Raw genomic sequence first — 14,879 nt, forward strand, 5'->3', positions numbered from 1 at the left:
CGAGAGAAGCTGGTGAACACAAATTTATGAAAAAAGCAGGAGAAGAAAGATGGTGACGGTGAAGATGGCGATCGCTATCAGAGAGGATGTATGATAGCCAGTGGGCCGGGAGGTCCGCTGTGCTAATCCGTATTGTCAGATTATCGCGTAATCCCACGATAACACACACACACACAGAGCAGGGTTTAAGTGTTCGACTGGACCCCGCGGTGATGAATCGGAATATGAATCGGGGATCCAGAAATTTCCCGGCCTCTGCACTGTGTGCTTGTTGCTATGGCGATGGCTCCAGTAAGAGGGAGGGAGAGAGAGAGAGAGAGAGAGGGATGGAAAAAGAGAGGAGAGAGAGCGAGAGAGCAGGAAAAGTGTGGAAAGATAAGACGAGGAAGAGGGGGAGGGATGGAAAAAAAACAAAATACCAGAACCAGGGTTGTCACCAGTCACACACACACACACACACACACCTACACATACATGTATGCATGCACACACAATCATGCGGAGCCAAGCCACATGTTCTGCATGTGTTGAACAGCTGCACACGACCAGCCCGTTCAGCGCACACAAACAAAGATGCCCATTGGCTCGGGGAGCGCACTGCTTCTCCCCCATTGGCCGCCGCCGCCGCAAAACAACCGCCCGATTGGCCTGAAGCGGCACGCGCCTACCGTGACAGCGGTATCAAAGGAGAACATGGATGTTGGTGTGCTACTATATAAACACACACATGCCGCTAACGCTCTTGAAACCCATGCGTTTTACATTCATGCTCAATGTCAACTTCAAGACTTAATGTTCTGAAGTAGCGTATCAATCATTGTAAAGTTCCTTGTCTCACTTGTTTTTGTTGTAAGAAACAAAGAGGGTACTTTTCCCTGGTTTTATTCTGCAGACCGTGTTGTTGACTATGCTTTGATCTTGGATACAGCAAAACTCATTTCTTAAAACTTGACTCGGGTACCTTTTTCCTAAACCTAAGCAAGTATTTCTGTTGACTAAACCTAACCAAGTTGTTTCTGTGAACACAGAAGTTCATTTTGAAAGGTGTGTGCATGCAAGCAGCTGAAACTGACACTACCGGGAGTACGCAGAGCGTCATAGTTTGAACCTTCGGGCCCACTGACCAAGCTGCTGAGTTGTGAGTGAGAACGTGTTGGTAAAAACACATGTGCACACAAAAATATTTGTAGCCTAAGAGGCAACACTCACTCATATCCCACAAACACGTGCTCTTTTTCTGGACAAACAGGAAGGACAGATGTTGGACCATCGTGGTGGCTCATCTGGATAACAGGTGTACTGAGTTAGAATCTGGTCTGGGACTTTTTTTCGTGTCCCTTTTTCACCGTCCTTCCCCCCTTCTCCCTCTCCAAGTCTCTTTCCACTGTAACCGTTTAAATACAAAGCAAAAAGAAAAAGTAAAGAAAAAAAGAGAAGGGGGCAGCTGTAGCTTAGGTGGAATCTTCCAGAATCTCTTCTTTCCTGTTGTCAGCTCGGGACGTCCAGATCCTGTGACTAATCACTCTCACCGGCTCCCTGGCAGCAGCCCACAGCCAGCCAGACTGATTCAGTCATTGGGCAGGCACAGACAAACAGGGGGTGGGGGTGGGCCGTGGGTGGGAGAGCAAATGAAACAGAGATGTAGAGAGAAAAAAGATGGAGGCAGAGCAAATGATAGACCCTTCAGGGATTTATGATGTGTGCAAGCACACTGCCAAATACAAATGTAAGCAGTCCCTGCAACATATGTGACTGCAAACGTCTTTCTCCTGTTTTTTTTTTTTTGTGTCACTCTCGTCATATAAAGCTTCCCTGTTTGTGTATCGTAGCAGCTAACAAAGCAATACAGGGAGAGATACGAGTGAGGTGAGTGTTACGTCCGTAAGATGGCATGAATCGACCGGATGATCTCGGGCACTGCGGGCATTCGAGGGAGGTATTGGTACGATATCTTACAAAAAAAAAAGTCACTCTTTATATTTCACACGTTTTTCTGCTCGTTACACGCATACAGTCTTTTCAAAATAAACCTCTGTCTTCACGGGAAACAAGACAGTTCGGTTTAGGCAATAAAGCTACCTGGTTAGGTTTAGGAAAAGATCAGGATTTGGGTTAAAATAACTACGGAAGTTACGTTACTGAAATACGGAAGTTACGTGATGAATAAATCAGCGTTGACGAACAGCGATCTCCTGGGCGAAACATCGGTTCTTTGTTGGACCCATATGTGGGCTTTGGTGGTCTTTGTACTTCCTCGTACATGATAACGTGGACGACATACAAAATGATTTTGTGGGAGATCTACGAATTATGGTGCATTATTTTTCATAGGTATAGCTACGAAGGCCGACACGGACCATTTATCTGCATCTACTGCACCACGCTGCAGGGTTACCGTTTTATACCTCCCTCCTCCTCCTAATTTAACAGTAGTTGAGGCAGTCATCTCCGTATCACTTTAAAGGCTGAAATACGTCAGTACAGAAGCTAAAGGCATTCTAACTCGCGTTTCCCAGGAAATTTTAAGGATGAACTGTAATAAGTTTACTTCTCCAATACTTTTGCACAAGCTAATGACATTCCATTCATGTTTAGTGCTAATTAGAAAATGTTAGCATAATAACATACTATAGGCTTTGTTTAGTCGTAATAAGAAAATGTTAGCATGCTAACATACTATAGGCTAGTAGCCATGCTAGCGGCCCTGTGAGGCTGCGTGTAGGTCACTTTCAACAGCGTCGATGCTAACACGCTGATGTTTAGCGGGAAATGTCCACACGTTACCTTCTTAGCTTGTTGGCACGCTAACATTTGCTCATTAAAGTAGCACTGGATACAAAGTACAGCCGAGTGCTGTCAAGTTATTGGGCTGCAGGGGCTGTGGAAAATGAAATAGATGCAGGGGAAGAAATCAACTTGATGAGATTGGAATAAGTTCAAAATGATTAATCACTGTGTGTGTGTGTGTGTGTGTGTGTGTGTGTGTGTGTGTGTGTGTGTGTGTGTGTGTGTGTGTGTGTGTGTGTGTGTGTGTGTGTGTGTGTGTGTGTGCGCACGCGCGCGATGGATCACATGGCTTAGCATGAGGTCTGTGGTGACTTAGCAGACAAACAGAGACGTTTCAGTTCAAAGAGACAGAAACTGTGACACGCTGAAAAACACCAAGGGCAAGATTCACTCTGAATACAACTTTCCATTTTCTCTCCATCTTTTAGTTCCTTCTCTTCTCTTCCTTTCCTTTTCTTTTTTTCATTAGGGAGGACGGAGGCTTCACACTCACTCAAGTTTTCCCAGCTGCTCTGAGGATCGGGTGCAGACGGTCTGAAAGTCCTCCAGTCATAAGTTCACCGATCATCATCAACCGTTAGCTACGCACATTTTAGAAGATTTTAAGCTTCCTGGAAAATAAATCTGACCCAGATTTCTGCCTCCAAATCGGCAGGGGAGGCGTCACAGAGAGTACAGAAGGAAAGTCTGAAATATTTATGAGCTAGGTGAAGGGGAGGCCTGCATCGCCACAGCTTCATATCCTGCTTTAAACATCACTTGTATACTACTAGCGGACGCTCGTGCACCGTCTAAGGTCTGACGGCACGACCTTAATGCTGTATGTAGGTGAAATGGTGAGAAAGTGGAAGTCAGGAACAGCCTGAACCTGTAGTCCATATAATTCACAATGACAACATCTGTGATTCACACAAATAAAGTCCCCTTTGCGACATTTAATGAAAAGAAAAAGTGGGAAAATTTGACAAAGTACAGAAGCATATAGAATCAAATGCAGAGCAATTTTCGGAAGCGGCACTACAAATAGGTTTACATATCCTTACTTTAATCGAAATTATTAGGTTTAAATGATTTGTTGATCATCATCAGATCATAATAAATAAATAAATAATAATAAACAATTTGTCTATTCTTCATTTATAGATAACAGCAGCCAAGTAATAAAAAACATTACAAAAGCTGTTGGCCTGACTTACGTTTTGTTTAGTTAGACAAAAGAAAACTATATGAGGGCTGATTCTGGATAATAGAGAATGAATGAATTTAGTTTTTTCTGTGTTCACTTTAATAAGCTATTAGCAGCGGCTACAGCTGTGGCTACAAACACACCTGCTGCCTGACTTTTATGGTGAATTTATTTCCGGAAGAATTACAAAACAGTGAATGAAAAGAATCATATCTGCATGGGGCTAAATTATGTTTAATGGCCTTTAATAGGTTAGTCTTGTAAAAGCTGGATTTGGATGAGAGACAGTCAATCACACACAAATACCGCACAAACTATAAGTGCACGGATCAGAGGTCAAGTATTATATGGAATCTTTTTAAAAATCTGCAGCTGTGATCCAACACCAGGCATCTGTTCAACCACTGGATCACACAAGCACCGCTATGTATGGACACACACACACACACACACAGTAGTCCAGACTCAACATCTGTCCAGGCTGGCCAGTCCCTTCTGGTCTCCGCTCACTGCTTCCTGTATTAGGACGCAATGACAGACGCGGTCATGCAGATATTTGGTCACACCAGATGGGGATGTTACAGCTTACAGTAGCGTTAAAGGACAGCTTCCTTTTTACAGAGGTCAATCCAGAGCAAAAGTGTAGGGAATGGATTGAACTGTGTGTTCCTCTGCTCTGATGTAAGCTGCAATCATTAGCGTGTTCGTAAACCTGGCTTACTACTACCTGCAGTACCATCAGCATTACGTCTAAGGCTAAAAAAACAAATCCCATCATTCCGTACCAACGTCGACAGTACTGTGGGGAGATCATGCGTTCCGTCACTTGTGTGTGATTGAGTGTATCTCTGTCTGTCTGTCCACAGATAATCTTGCATACTACTGGACTACTTGCATACTACTGATACTTTTTGTGCTGTTATACTGTCATTGACTGCTGACTCCGCAATCCTTCTAACTGGCCGGTAGTGGCCGCAAGTGATCATCAGCTGCGAAAGTAGCAAAAAGGCATTTTACAGCAATCGGCTAGGCTACAAACAAGCCTTACTTAGTCTGTTGCAGGCCACATTTTGGCCTCTACCGTGGCTCAATAATTGACATCTACAGAAAGGTTTGGTCTGATTTTGAACCGGAGCATCTGCAGATTAATTCCATACCCGACATGTTATGACCCACTAAAGTTAGGCACGATACGAGATGATCAAATCCCCGTTTTTTTGTTATCTTCGCCACCATCGCGTAAGGGAGCCGGGAGGGACGATTGAGTGAGACACAATTCTTTGACTGGGAGATCAGTATAGACTCCTATCTGTACTGTAGCAGAAATACATGTCTCTTAAACTCAATCACAACCATAACCCCACATATGCTCTCACACATATCAGTGACCTCAGGGTGTGTCAGTGTGCAGCGCGTTTTCCCAAGGCTTGAACCCGCACCGTGTCACGGCCCTGTTGTTAGTGGCCACTTGCGTAGCAAGAGCACCGCTATTCATTCACAAAAGTCCCCAGGCCGTGCTAAATGTATTCGCTGCTCTGCATTTCTGAAGAGGTTCTCATGCATAGTACAGTACAACCTTGTCCAGACCATGTTAGCTTAAGTTAAAAAAAAAAAAAGGATAATTTCCTGCCTTTATTAGCTGCTCAAAAATTTAATTTGAAGCGGTAAGAATACACTCAATGTTATGAATTCAGGGCGTGAGTGGAAAGATCCCGCAAGGCACAGTGGCACTCTGCAGCAGCTGTTGAGGAGACACACAGACACACACACACACATAAACCTCTGCATGCTAACACACACCTACACAAGCATCCAGCTAGTGTATTAGTTACATAAAGAATCTCATATGACGAGGCTCAGCTGTCTGTTTCTTTTCTCATATCTTTGAGAATCAAAACTCGTGTCTGCAGAGGATTTAGCTAGTGTGCATGTGTGTGTGTGCGTGACAACTTTTGTCCCCTGTCTACAATGCTTGACTTCCACCTTAACAAGCATAACACACACACACACACACACACACACACACATACCAATAATGTAAATTCCAACACAGTCTGTACCTCTCTGTGCCGGTCTTCTGTTAGGAGTTGTGGTTGTGTGGCTTTTAGAGTGTGCTATGTGAATGTGTGTGTGTGTGTGTGTGTGTGTGTGTGTGTGTGTGTGTGTGTGTGTGTGTGTGTGTGTGTGTGTGTGCGCATAAGCCAGTACGGTAGGTGGTTAATGCCACCTCTATAATCGGTGCTGATTGAGCGCGGGAGGTCCCACCCCGCTGCCCTTCTGGTTTTGCGGGTGGTCTTTATATCCAGACTAACCCACTCACTCCCTTTCCCCTCTCATCCTCTTAATCTGCACTCTAGCTACAACACAATAGAACACAATAGAATAGAATAGATGTGCTGGTTTTCCCCATTGACTGTACATCGCACTTCATACGACACCTTTGCTCCTCTCACCTTATTATCACCTCCGCTTCCTCAACTGCATCTCCTTTCCTTCCTCTCTCTCTCTTCTGCCAACCACTTCTCCCTCCTACTGCTTTCCTTTTCCCTTTGCTTCAGGGCTGGGTATTGTTGTTGCCAGTACCACTACCCGTACCCTTAAAGTAACAGCAATACCAACAGTACTTCATTCAATTAATGTGTAAGGAAGATCTGTGTGTGTGTGCATGTGTGTGTGTGTGTCTGTGTGTGTGGGTGTGTGTCCCACTGGCTAATCACCGCTGTGCTGTTCGCGCCGTTAGCTGCTAGCCTTCCGGCTCTGAACACGGAGAAGTCTGTGGGTTGTAGCTGCTGCTGCCGTAGTGGGCCAATCACACGTCGCATTAAATCGAAGAACGTTTGCAGTGATTGGCTGCAGGCAAAACCAAATAAATAGTCTTTTTTTATTGAGTACCGATACCCAGCCCTTCCTGTCTAGTCATGTCTTTCCTTTCATTTTCTGTCATTTATTTTCTTTTTATATCGATGCTTTCTCATCTTTCCTTTCCTTTCCTGTCTATTCCCTTCCTCCGGTTCCCTTCCTTTCCCCTCATATCGTTTCCTTTCCTTCCTCCCTCCCTTCTCCGCACCTCTTTCCGTGCTCTCTTATTCTGAACTTGCCACTGACCCGTTAAACTATGTGGTTGTTATTTTTGGTGCAGTGCATTGTGCAGAGAGAGAGAGAGAGAGAGAGAGAGAGAGAGAGAGAGAGAGAGAGAGAGAGAGAGAGAGAGAGAGAGAGAAAGAAAGACAGAGAGAGACAAAGAGTGAGACAGAGAGAGAGAGAGTGAGCGTATTAAACTGCAATCAGAATAAAGGAGAGGAGGAAACATCTCTGTTCCACCATTATTATCGCTTTGTTTCATCGCCTTCTTCTTTCTTTCATCTCCCCTCCTCCATCTGCACCACCCGGCCTGCGGCTGGGTGATACAGAGAAAATCTAATACACCTCCATATTGGTGCTTTCACCAAATATTAAAAATCAGATTTGTTTTAATGAAAGATTCTCAGTAATGTGGATATAATGACTAAGGGGGGGTAAAGTCAAATAATAGAGTGAATGACATCACTTTACTGTAAAGCAGCCTTTAAAATCAGGAGAAGACAACAACAAATATGTCATACAACGATATCCAGAAATAAACACAATGCTCAGCCCTACCCCCCCCCCCTTCTAGTTCTTTCTCTGTTCTCTCTCTTCCACAACTCCTCTCACCGCTGCGTTTTCCTCAAAGCTAAAATATCCATCCACCTCTCTCTCTCTCTCTCTCTCTCCATCTGTTCTGTAATTCGATCGTGGAGGCAGTCAGCAGAGAGGTGAGTGATGATGTTTTTTTGGAGGAAAAATGAAGAAACTCAGCCAGCCAGAGCTCCACTCTCTCAAATGATCCTCGTCGATCTGTTTTCAGGATAAAACTCAATAATCAAATGTGATCAAAAATAACTTGTTGTTGTTGTTGCTCTCTCTCCGTATGAGTCTGGAAGTTGCACTTGATTGACTGGCACGGATACAGATATCTATAAATGACGCATCAGTGTATCCACTCAATGTAATAGAACTATCATGGTGTGTATTGGATTATTGATTACGGATGATGTGCTATTCCAAATAAAATGAAAGATAGATTTTAAGGCAATTTCCATCAATAACACTATTCCCATAATCCAATAGTGTGCACTATATAATATAAATGCAGCCTGTAACAACAAATCACAGGCTTGTTGGCAGCCCGTTTGTGTGACTGGTGCGTGTAGTTGCAGACACAGCACAGTTAACCAACATGAAGACTCCGGCTGACAGTATGTGGAGCTTCCTCTCCGCCCGCCTGCTCCTTTGTGAATGTGCACTGGCGTGGATGCAATCATCTGCTCTACTCCTCTGCCAGCCTCGCGCATCAACACAGAGAGATAGGGGGAGGGGGGGGGGGGGGTCTGTGTGCATTAGCATCTTTCTCTCTCTCGGCTTCAAAGGGGAGGGGGACAACATTTTTTAATAAAAATAAAAAGGAAAGGAGGGAGGAGAGTGTTGCGTGGCGATGGAAGCATGTGTCGGTCTCTCGCGGCAGTGCAAACGTCGCATCGGAGGTCCAATCACAAATCGTTTCATTGATTTAACACACACACACACACACATATATAAACACACACACACACACACACACACACACAAACACACAGCCTTTCAACAGCACACAATAAACAACCATCGATAGAGATTACACCAGCCCGCTTTGACATGCAGACACCGAAACAGTCCCATTAACAAACACAGACCTCGGGTCACACTCAAGGTCTGCTCCGTGCACACACACACATACACACACACACTAGTGCCATGTGCAGAGGGTGGGGGGGGGGAGGGCGCTGAGTGACAGCAAACTGATGATGACTCTCCAGATGGTGCCAGATGTGTCTGCATGTGTGTGTGTGTGTGTGCGTGTTATGCAGGTGAATGTGTGCAGAGTAGACTGTATGTCCGGCCTGAGGAGTAAATGAGTAGCAGCAAGGCAGAGCCCCTAACATACACACACACACACACACACACACATACACACACATGCACTAAACCCAATCTTACCTTCTGCATTACGTACACACACACACACAACTGTCCTGTGAGCTTTGTGTTTAATGCCAGATGACAAACAGGTCTGTGTTAACAGCGGCCGAGCGTCACACTTCCCCGCTGTTTGTCTGGGACTCTCATCTCCAGCCCTGTCATTACTGCCTCGCTTCTATCGGCCCCCCCAAAAAAACAGCTCAGCTTTTCAGGAACTCGGAAAAAAAACATGGCTTATAGCATTTCACGTCCACAAATGAAATTTCGCAAAGCACTTTAAACAATTTTGTGTGGCACAAAGCTCTTTCTGTGTAATTTTGCAGCAGACTGACAGGAATCGAAAGAGAGAGAGAGAGAGAGAGAGAGAGAGAGAGCGAGAGAGAGCGAGAGAGAGAGAGAAGCGTTTAAACACCTTCAGTTTGGCTGGATGGTACTTCAAACCGAACACAAGTGGAAGTTTTAGGAGGGCCGACCTCCAAAAAGGAGCCGTAAAATGTTGTTGAGGGTGATGGCGAGTGGTTAAGAGGTTATTGGGGAGTGATAGCGGCCTGCGTCGTTAGATGCCAGATGAATGATTGATGGCCTCGATAAATATAAATACGAGCACAAAGGGAGAAGACAAACAGCAGGATCACCTGACGAGGGAATACAGTCACCGTGCTGTTAAAGCTTTTTATACTAAAGAACTTTGTCTCCCTTTAACCCCAACAAACAGTACCGGATTATATCTTTAAGAAAACATGGAAAATAATTCTAAAATTAAGGATTTTTTTGGCTTTTTAATTTTCCAATCATTTTAGAATTATTTTGTCAAGGTTCTTTTTTCTTTTTTCTTTTGGAGGTTCAACCTCATCTCCTATAATAAGTCTATAATAAACATTGCAGCCCAAATCACAAAAATGTCCTCATTGAAACCAACTAAAACAACAGCTTTTGCCATTACAGCAAACATATAATAATAATCATGACCTCTGTTATATCAGGCTTTCAATTCAGAGCCCTGTCTTCAAAATTGTAGTTTTTACTTCTTTTCCACCACATTGAGCCATTTTCTCACGTTTGCCATTTGGGGCAAATGCATGCTATTCATCTGGTGTCCACTAGGGGCACTGCTGCTGTATTATGGAGCACTGAAGCAAATCTCTCTCTCTCTCTCTCTCTCTCTCTCTCTCACACACACAACTTCCCCCATGCATCCTCCTTGGAGAGTGGTGCGTGACAATAAACACAGTGCAATAGTATAAGAAATAAGTAATAAGAAATATGAAAATTGACAATAAAATATGAGAAACAAACACATTCTGAGTATGTTTTAAGGTAGCAGGTGTTTAGTAAGATTGTAATGTTTTTTTTAATGTAAAATCATAGTCTGTAAAGTTACTACATAGTGCAGCTGTGAGATACACGGAGTATGAATAGGGCTGTCAAGATAACTCATTTTGTGAGACGATGTATTGTCCCAGAAATAACTCGCAATTTGCAAAGTCCAAGTCTTGTGATGGGAGGGAAAACCCTGCTGTTCATTCCTGCCATCTTATTGGCTAAAACGTTGGTGACATTCTGATGTAAACAAACACACATGTTAACACAACCCACAATGTCCGAAAGCGATGTTTTCCATGCGCCTGAATGTACCCTCCCTTTATATGTCAGATTCAATAACCAGTTTCACCCAGAAATGTAAAGCGAGTGTAAAGATCAATACAGCCTCATAGTCATGAAATTCAGTTTCTTCTTCAGATCTGGAATGATTTATTCATTCTTCGTCTGTGTTTTCTCCAGATGTGTTTCCACCCTTAAAGCTGCAGTTGGTTACTTTAATAAAAAAAGCTTTTTGTCATATTTGCTCAAACTGTCATTGAGTCATTGTGTTGAAGAAAAACAACCAATCAGAGCCGAGGAGTCTCTGTAAACACAACCGGCAACATAGAGGTCACCTACAAAGATTGAGGTCATGTAAATATCATATGATGTCTAGAGAACCTAAAAAATGGTGACTCTGCCTCGGTGACTCTGCTGCAGGCCAATACCAACTGAAACGTGCCATGGTGTCGCGCTTCTCTGTTATTTTGTCCCAGTGCGTGCGAGACTCTTCAATGGAGCCCGAATACTAATGAGACGTAGTAATGTTTCCTTCAGGGATTATGTTATTGCGGCAGCAAAGTATATGATACTATATGCAATAACAACATATAGAATATAATAAACAGAGGGCTAATAAGCAGCCAGTAGGGCACACCTGTCCTCTGCATCTGATTGGCTGAACAGCAGCATGAGAGGGGGCTTCAAAGCGGACGTGCACGTCACTGTAGCCTAAAGGTTGCTTTGTGATGGGCCCTTGCACATAATGAATTCCACAGCAGACGCTATTTTAGGCCTGAATAATGCTGGACCCTCCCAACTTTCTGTTAGTTTTGTTTTTTACTTGAGAGGAAGGGCTGTCTTGTATTTCGCCCCAGACAGTCTGCGGACTACCTTTAATCTGAGGGGCTTCCTGTACTGTGCTCTGCTCCGCTGTATCGCCGCCTGCCAGCAATGCAGTGCACCCCGTGGCTTCCTACAAACCGCTTTGAGGCCATGTGCTACACACACACACACACACACACACAGAGTCCTGCAGAGTGAGCTTCGCCGTAGCAGCGCACAAGTTAGCTTACTTACAGAACAAAGTCCGAAAGCAATGTTTTCTATGCGCCTGAATGTTTCCTCCCTTTCCCACAATACGTCAGATTCAATAACCAGTTTCAGCCAGAAATGTAAAGCGAGCGAGATCAATAGCCTCGTAGTCATGAAATTCATTTTCTTCTTCTGTGTTTTCTCCCTTAAAGCTGCAGTTGGTAACTTGAATAAAAATAGCTTTTTGTCATATTTGCTCAAACTGTCATTATATCCGGACAGTAGTGCACGGGGCAGATAACCTGTGAAAGAAATCAGGTTCCTCTGCCTCCTTTTAGTGATCCTAAAGGCTATTTGCAAGGTTCCACCTCACCCGAAGAAAAACAACCAATCAGAGGCCAGAGGGGTCTCTTAACGCAGCTGTCAATCACCGCTCGTGAATTCCGGTAAAAAACTGTCATTACTGCATTATTGCTTATTTCCTCGCCTCAAATGTTTTTTCAGAAACATATTTCAATGCACTGTTTTCACGAGCTCTACTAACAGTGATTGACAGCTGCGTTAAGAGACTCCTCTGGCCTCTGATTGGTTGTTTTTCTTCGGGCAAGGCACAATCTTACAAACACCATCAGTGGCACCAAAAGGAGGCAAAGGAACCTGATTTTGTTTCCCCACGGATTGTCTGTTTCATATACTACTGTCGGGATGTAATGACGGTTTGAGCTAATACGACTAAAAAAAAGTTCTTTTCATGAAAGTTACCGGCTGCAGCTTTAATTCTTCTTCTTCTTAGTACTTCAGCTAGACCAGGAAATCCATTGGACCTGCATGGAGTCTTTTTATGGGTGCATAAAGGACTCAATTATAGGCCCTTCACAGGTGTGGCAGGGGTCTAATTAGCCAGAATAATTGAAAACACTTGTGTGTGGGTGAGCAGGGTCTTTAAAATGAGAAACCCAAAGAGGGTTTTAGGGCTCGATGTTACTCAGTGTCAACGGGTTTTTTTCTCTCATTGTACGCAAGAAAGCCAAAAGGTCCAGGCCCATTATCTGTCATCAGCCCCCGACAACTCTTTTATTGAAATGAGGCCCACCTGCTGTTTGGAGCCTTTCTTCCGGAGTGCGAGCACCAGGTCAGACGGCGTAAAAACCTGCCAGACCGGAACCGTTTCCGGCGACAGACCTTTCTCCTCATGCAGCCATTTTGACATGAAATCGGTAAACACAGGTGTGTCGCCATGTGACACCAATTAAGGTTCCTGTTCCATCAGTGCGCACGTCACCGGGGGAAAAAAGCGTTGCTGTACTAAATGGAACGGAGCCTTCATTCACGTATTTGATTAAACCTGTGTTTACCTGCGTTTTCATGTCAACATGGCCGCAGGACTGTTGACTAGTTATCTATCAGTGGAGGTATCAGCATGAAAGCCAACCACACAGAGTGGTCTATCTGCATCTCTCTCTCTCTCTCTCTCTCTCTCTCTCTCTCTCTCTCTCTCTCTCTCTCTCTCTCTCTCTCTCTCTCTCTCTCTCGCCCCCACGTTAGAGTGGGCTGTGGAAGTGCGCCTGCAGAAAATAAACAATTAGAGTCCAGAGGAGAACACAGATTTTTACCGCTCACACACACACACACACACGCACACACACACACACACACACACACACACACACACACACACACACACGGTTAAACCGGCCCACGTTGTCCCCAATCCGTGTTCTGCCATTGAACGTGACGTTGAACCATAACAAACGCAAGGCCACGGGCATCGTCTCTCACTGGTGAGGCAGGGTCACACATCCCAAAAAAAACAAAAACACTCTCCCTCCCTCTCCCCCCTCCCTCTCTCTGCTGCAGTGCACTCACACGGGGGTCTCAAGATGGGCTGTCAGTCTCCAATCACACCACTAATCTTCTCTGATACACCCTGATGCATAAGACCCCTCCTCTCTCCATCTCGGTCCCTCACATCACACACACACACACACACACACACACACACACACACACACACATCCTCATCATGTTAGGCCTAACACTTAAAGCAAACAGCCAGCAAAGACGTGTGATAAACACCTCAATACCTGCTCTCACGAAACCATCAGAGAGCAGGTTTTTTTAGTTTTTTTTTAGATATGATACCACAGCTGTGACGGATCAGAATACAGTGCCTTACTTGCTTTCCCTGGCCGGGGCCTCTGCAGCAGCTTCTGCACGGTGAGCAGGTCCTCGGTCTTCACCGCCTGCAGCAGTTCCTGGTCCTTCCCCATCTTCCGCTCTGAGGCTGCTCTTACTCCCGCAGCATCCTCCGGAACACAGCGGCAGCCTCAGCCCAGCCTCACCGCGCCGAGGGTTGCGTCTGCCGCGGCCGCCACGGATAGCCTCCCTCCTCCTCCTCCTCCTCCCCCCCCTCGCCCCTGGTCCCCGACTTTAGATGAGTCCCCGCAAGTGCTCTGGCATGTGATGGAGCGCAAGAGAGAAAGAGAGAGAGAGAGGGAGAGAGAGTGAGAGAGAGAGAGAGAGAGAGAGAGAAGGGAGGATAGACTGGGTGGGAATGGAGGGATGCTCTCGGGTTCTCCCTCCCCTGCTGAGTGCACCGCCACCGGTTTTGGGGACTGGACCAGGGGGCTACTGGGCCCGTTCGAGATTCCAGTATCAGCGCGCAGGCGTCGCGTGCGTAGTATTTAAAAGGCAAAGATGAATGGCTCCCCGTTTCCACGGTGTGCTCGCGCTCCTCATCTGTGATAACGGCTGGAGGCTGAACGGTGTCCCTTGTAGCTGCGCTCCAAAAAAAAAAAGATTAACCGAACGTGGAGGCAGCGAGCCTCGCTGAGGGGAAGGAGTCGTTAATAAAACGGACTGATGTAGCGAGCGGCGGCCTCACTAGCAGAAGCGGCGCATGAAGGATTGTGCGTTTATAAAGACGGGTGCGCGCGGTGTCCGTTCCTCCCGAGGTAATGCCGCTCTCGTGTGCTCTGCGTCGTAAACACAATCCACGGCTGCTGCTGCTGCTGCTGCTGCTGCTGCTGCAGCCATCGCTCCGCGTGCGCTCGGGCTCTGTATTTGGTAATGGTTTTCTCTGCGTGGGGGGGCAGGGGTAGTGAGAGGGGGGGTGGGGGCACGTTCACGCGCTCGCGCGCTCTACAGCTGGCCCAGCTCGCAACGCTAAATGGCTCGTGCTGCAACTTGGGGGCGGACCAGGAGCGCGGTGTTCTCCCGCCTCCTGTTTTTTCTTTCATCTCTGTTTCTATGG

At 45.6% G+C, this 14,879-nt stretch overlaps 1 protein-coding gene across 1 annotated transcript in view; it reads right to left on the reverse strand.

Annotated features, from left to right (window-relative positions):
- The window catches only part of caskin1 (CASK interacting protein 1), a gene marked incomplete at both ends in the record, with an annotated part of 90,001 nt that extends 76,105 nt beyond the window's left edge, over positions 1-13,896 (reverse strand). The window contains one exon of the mRNA XM_079176769.1: positions 13,803-13,896. Within this exon, the coding sequence (XP_079032895.1) occupies positions 13,803-13,896 (94 nt within the window). The remainder of the gene's footprint in view (positions 1-13,802) is intronic.
- Positions 13,897-14,879: the final 983 nt, after the last annotated feature.

The sequence above is a fragment of the Pholis gunnellus genome (assembly GCF_910591455.1).
Source record: "Pholis gunnellus genome assembly, chromosome: 17".
Lineage (NCBI taxonomy): Eukaryota > Metazoa > Chordata > Actinopteri > Perciformes > Pholidae > Pholis > Pholis gunnellus.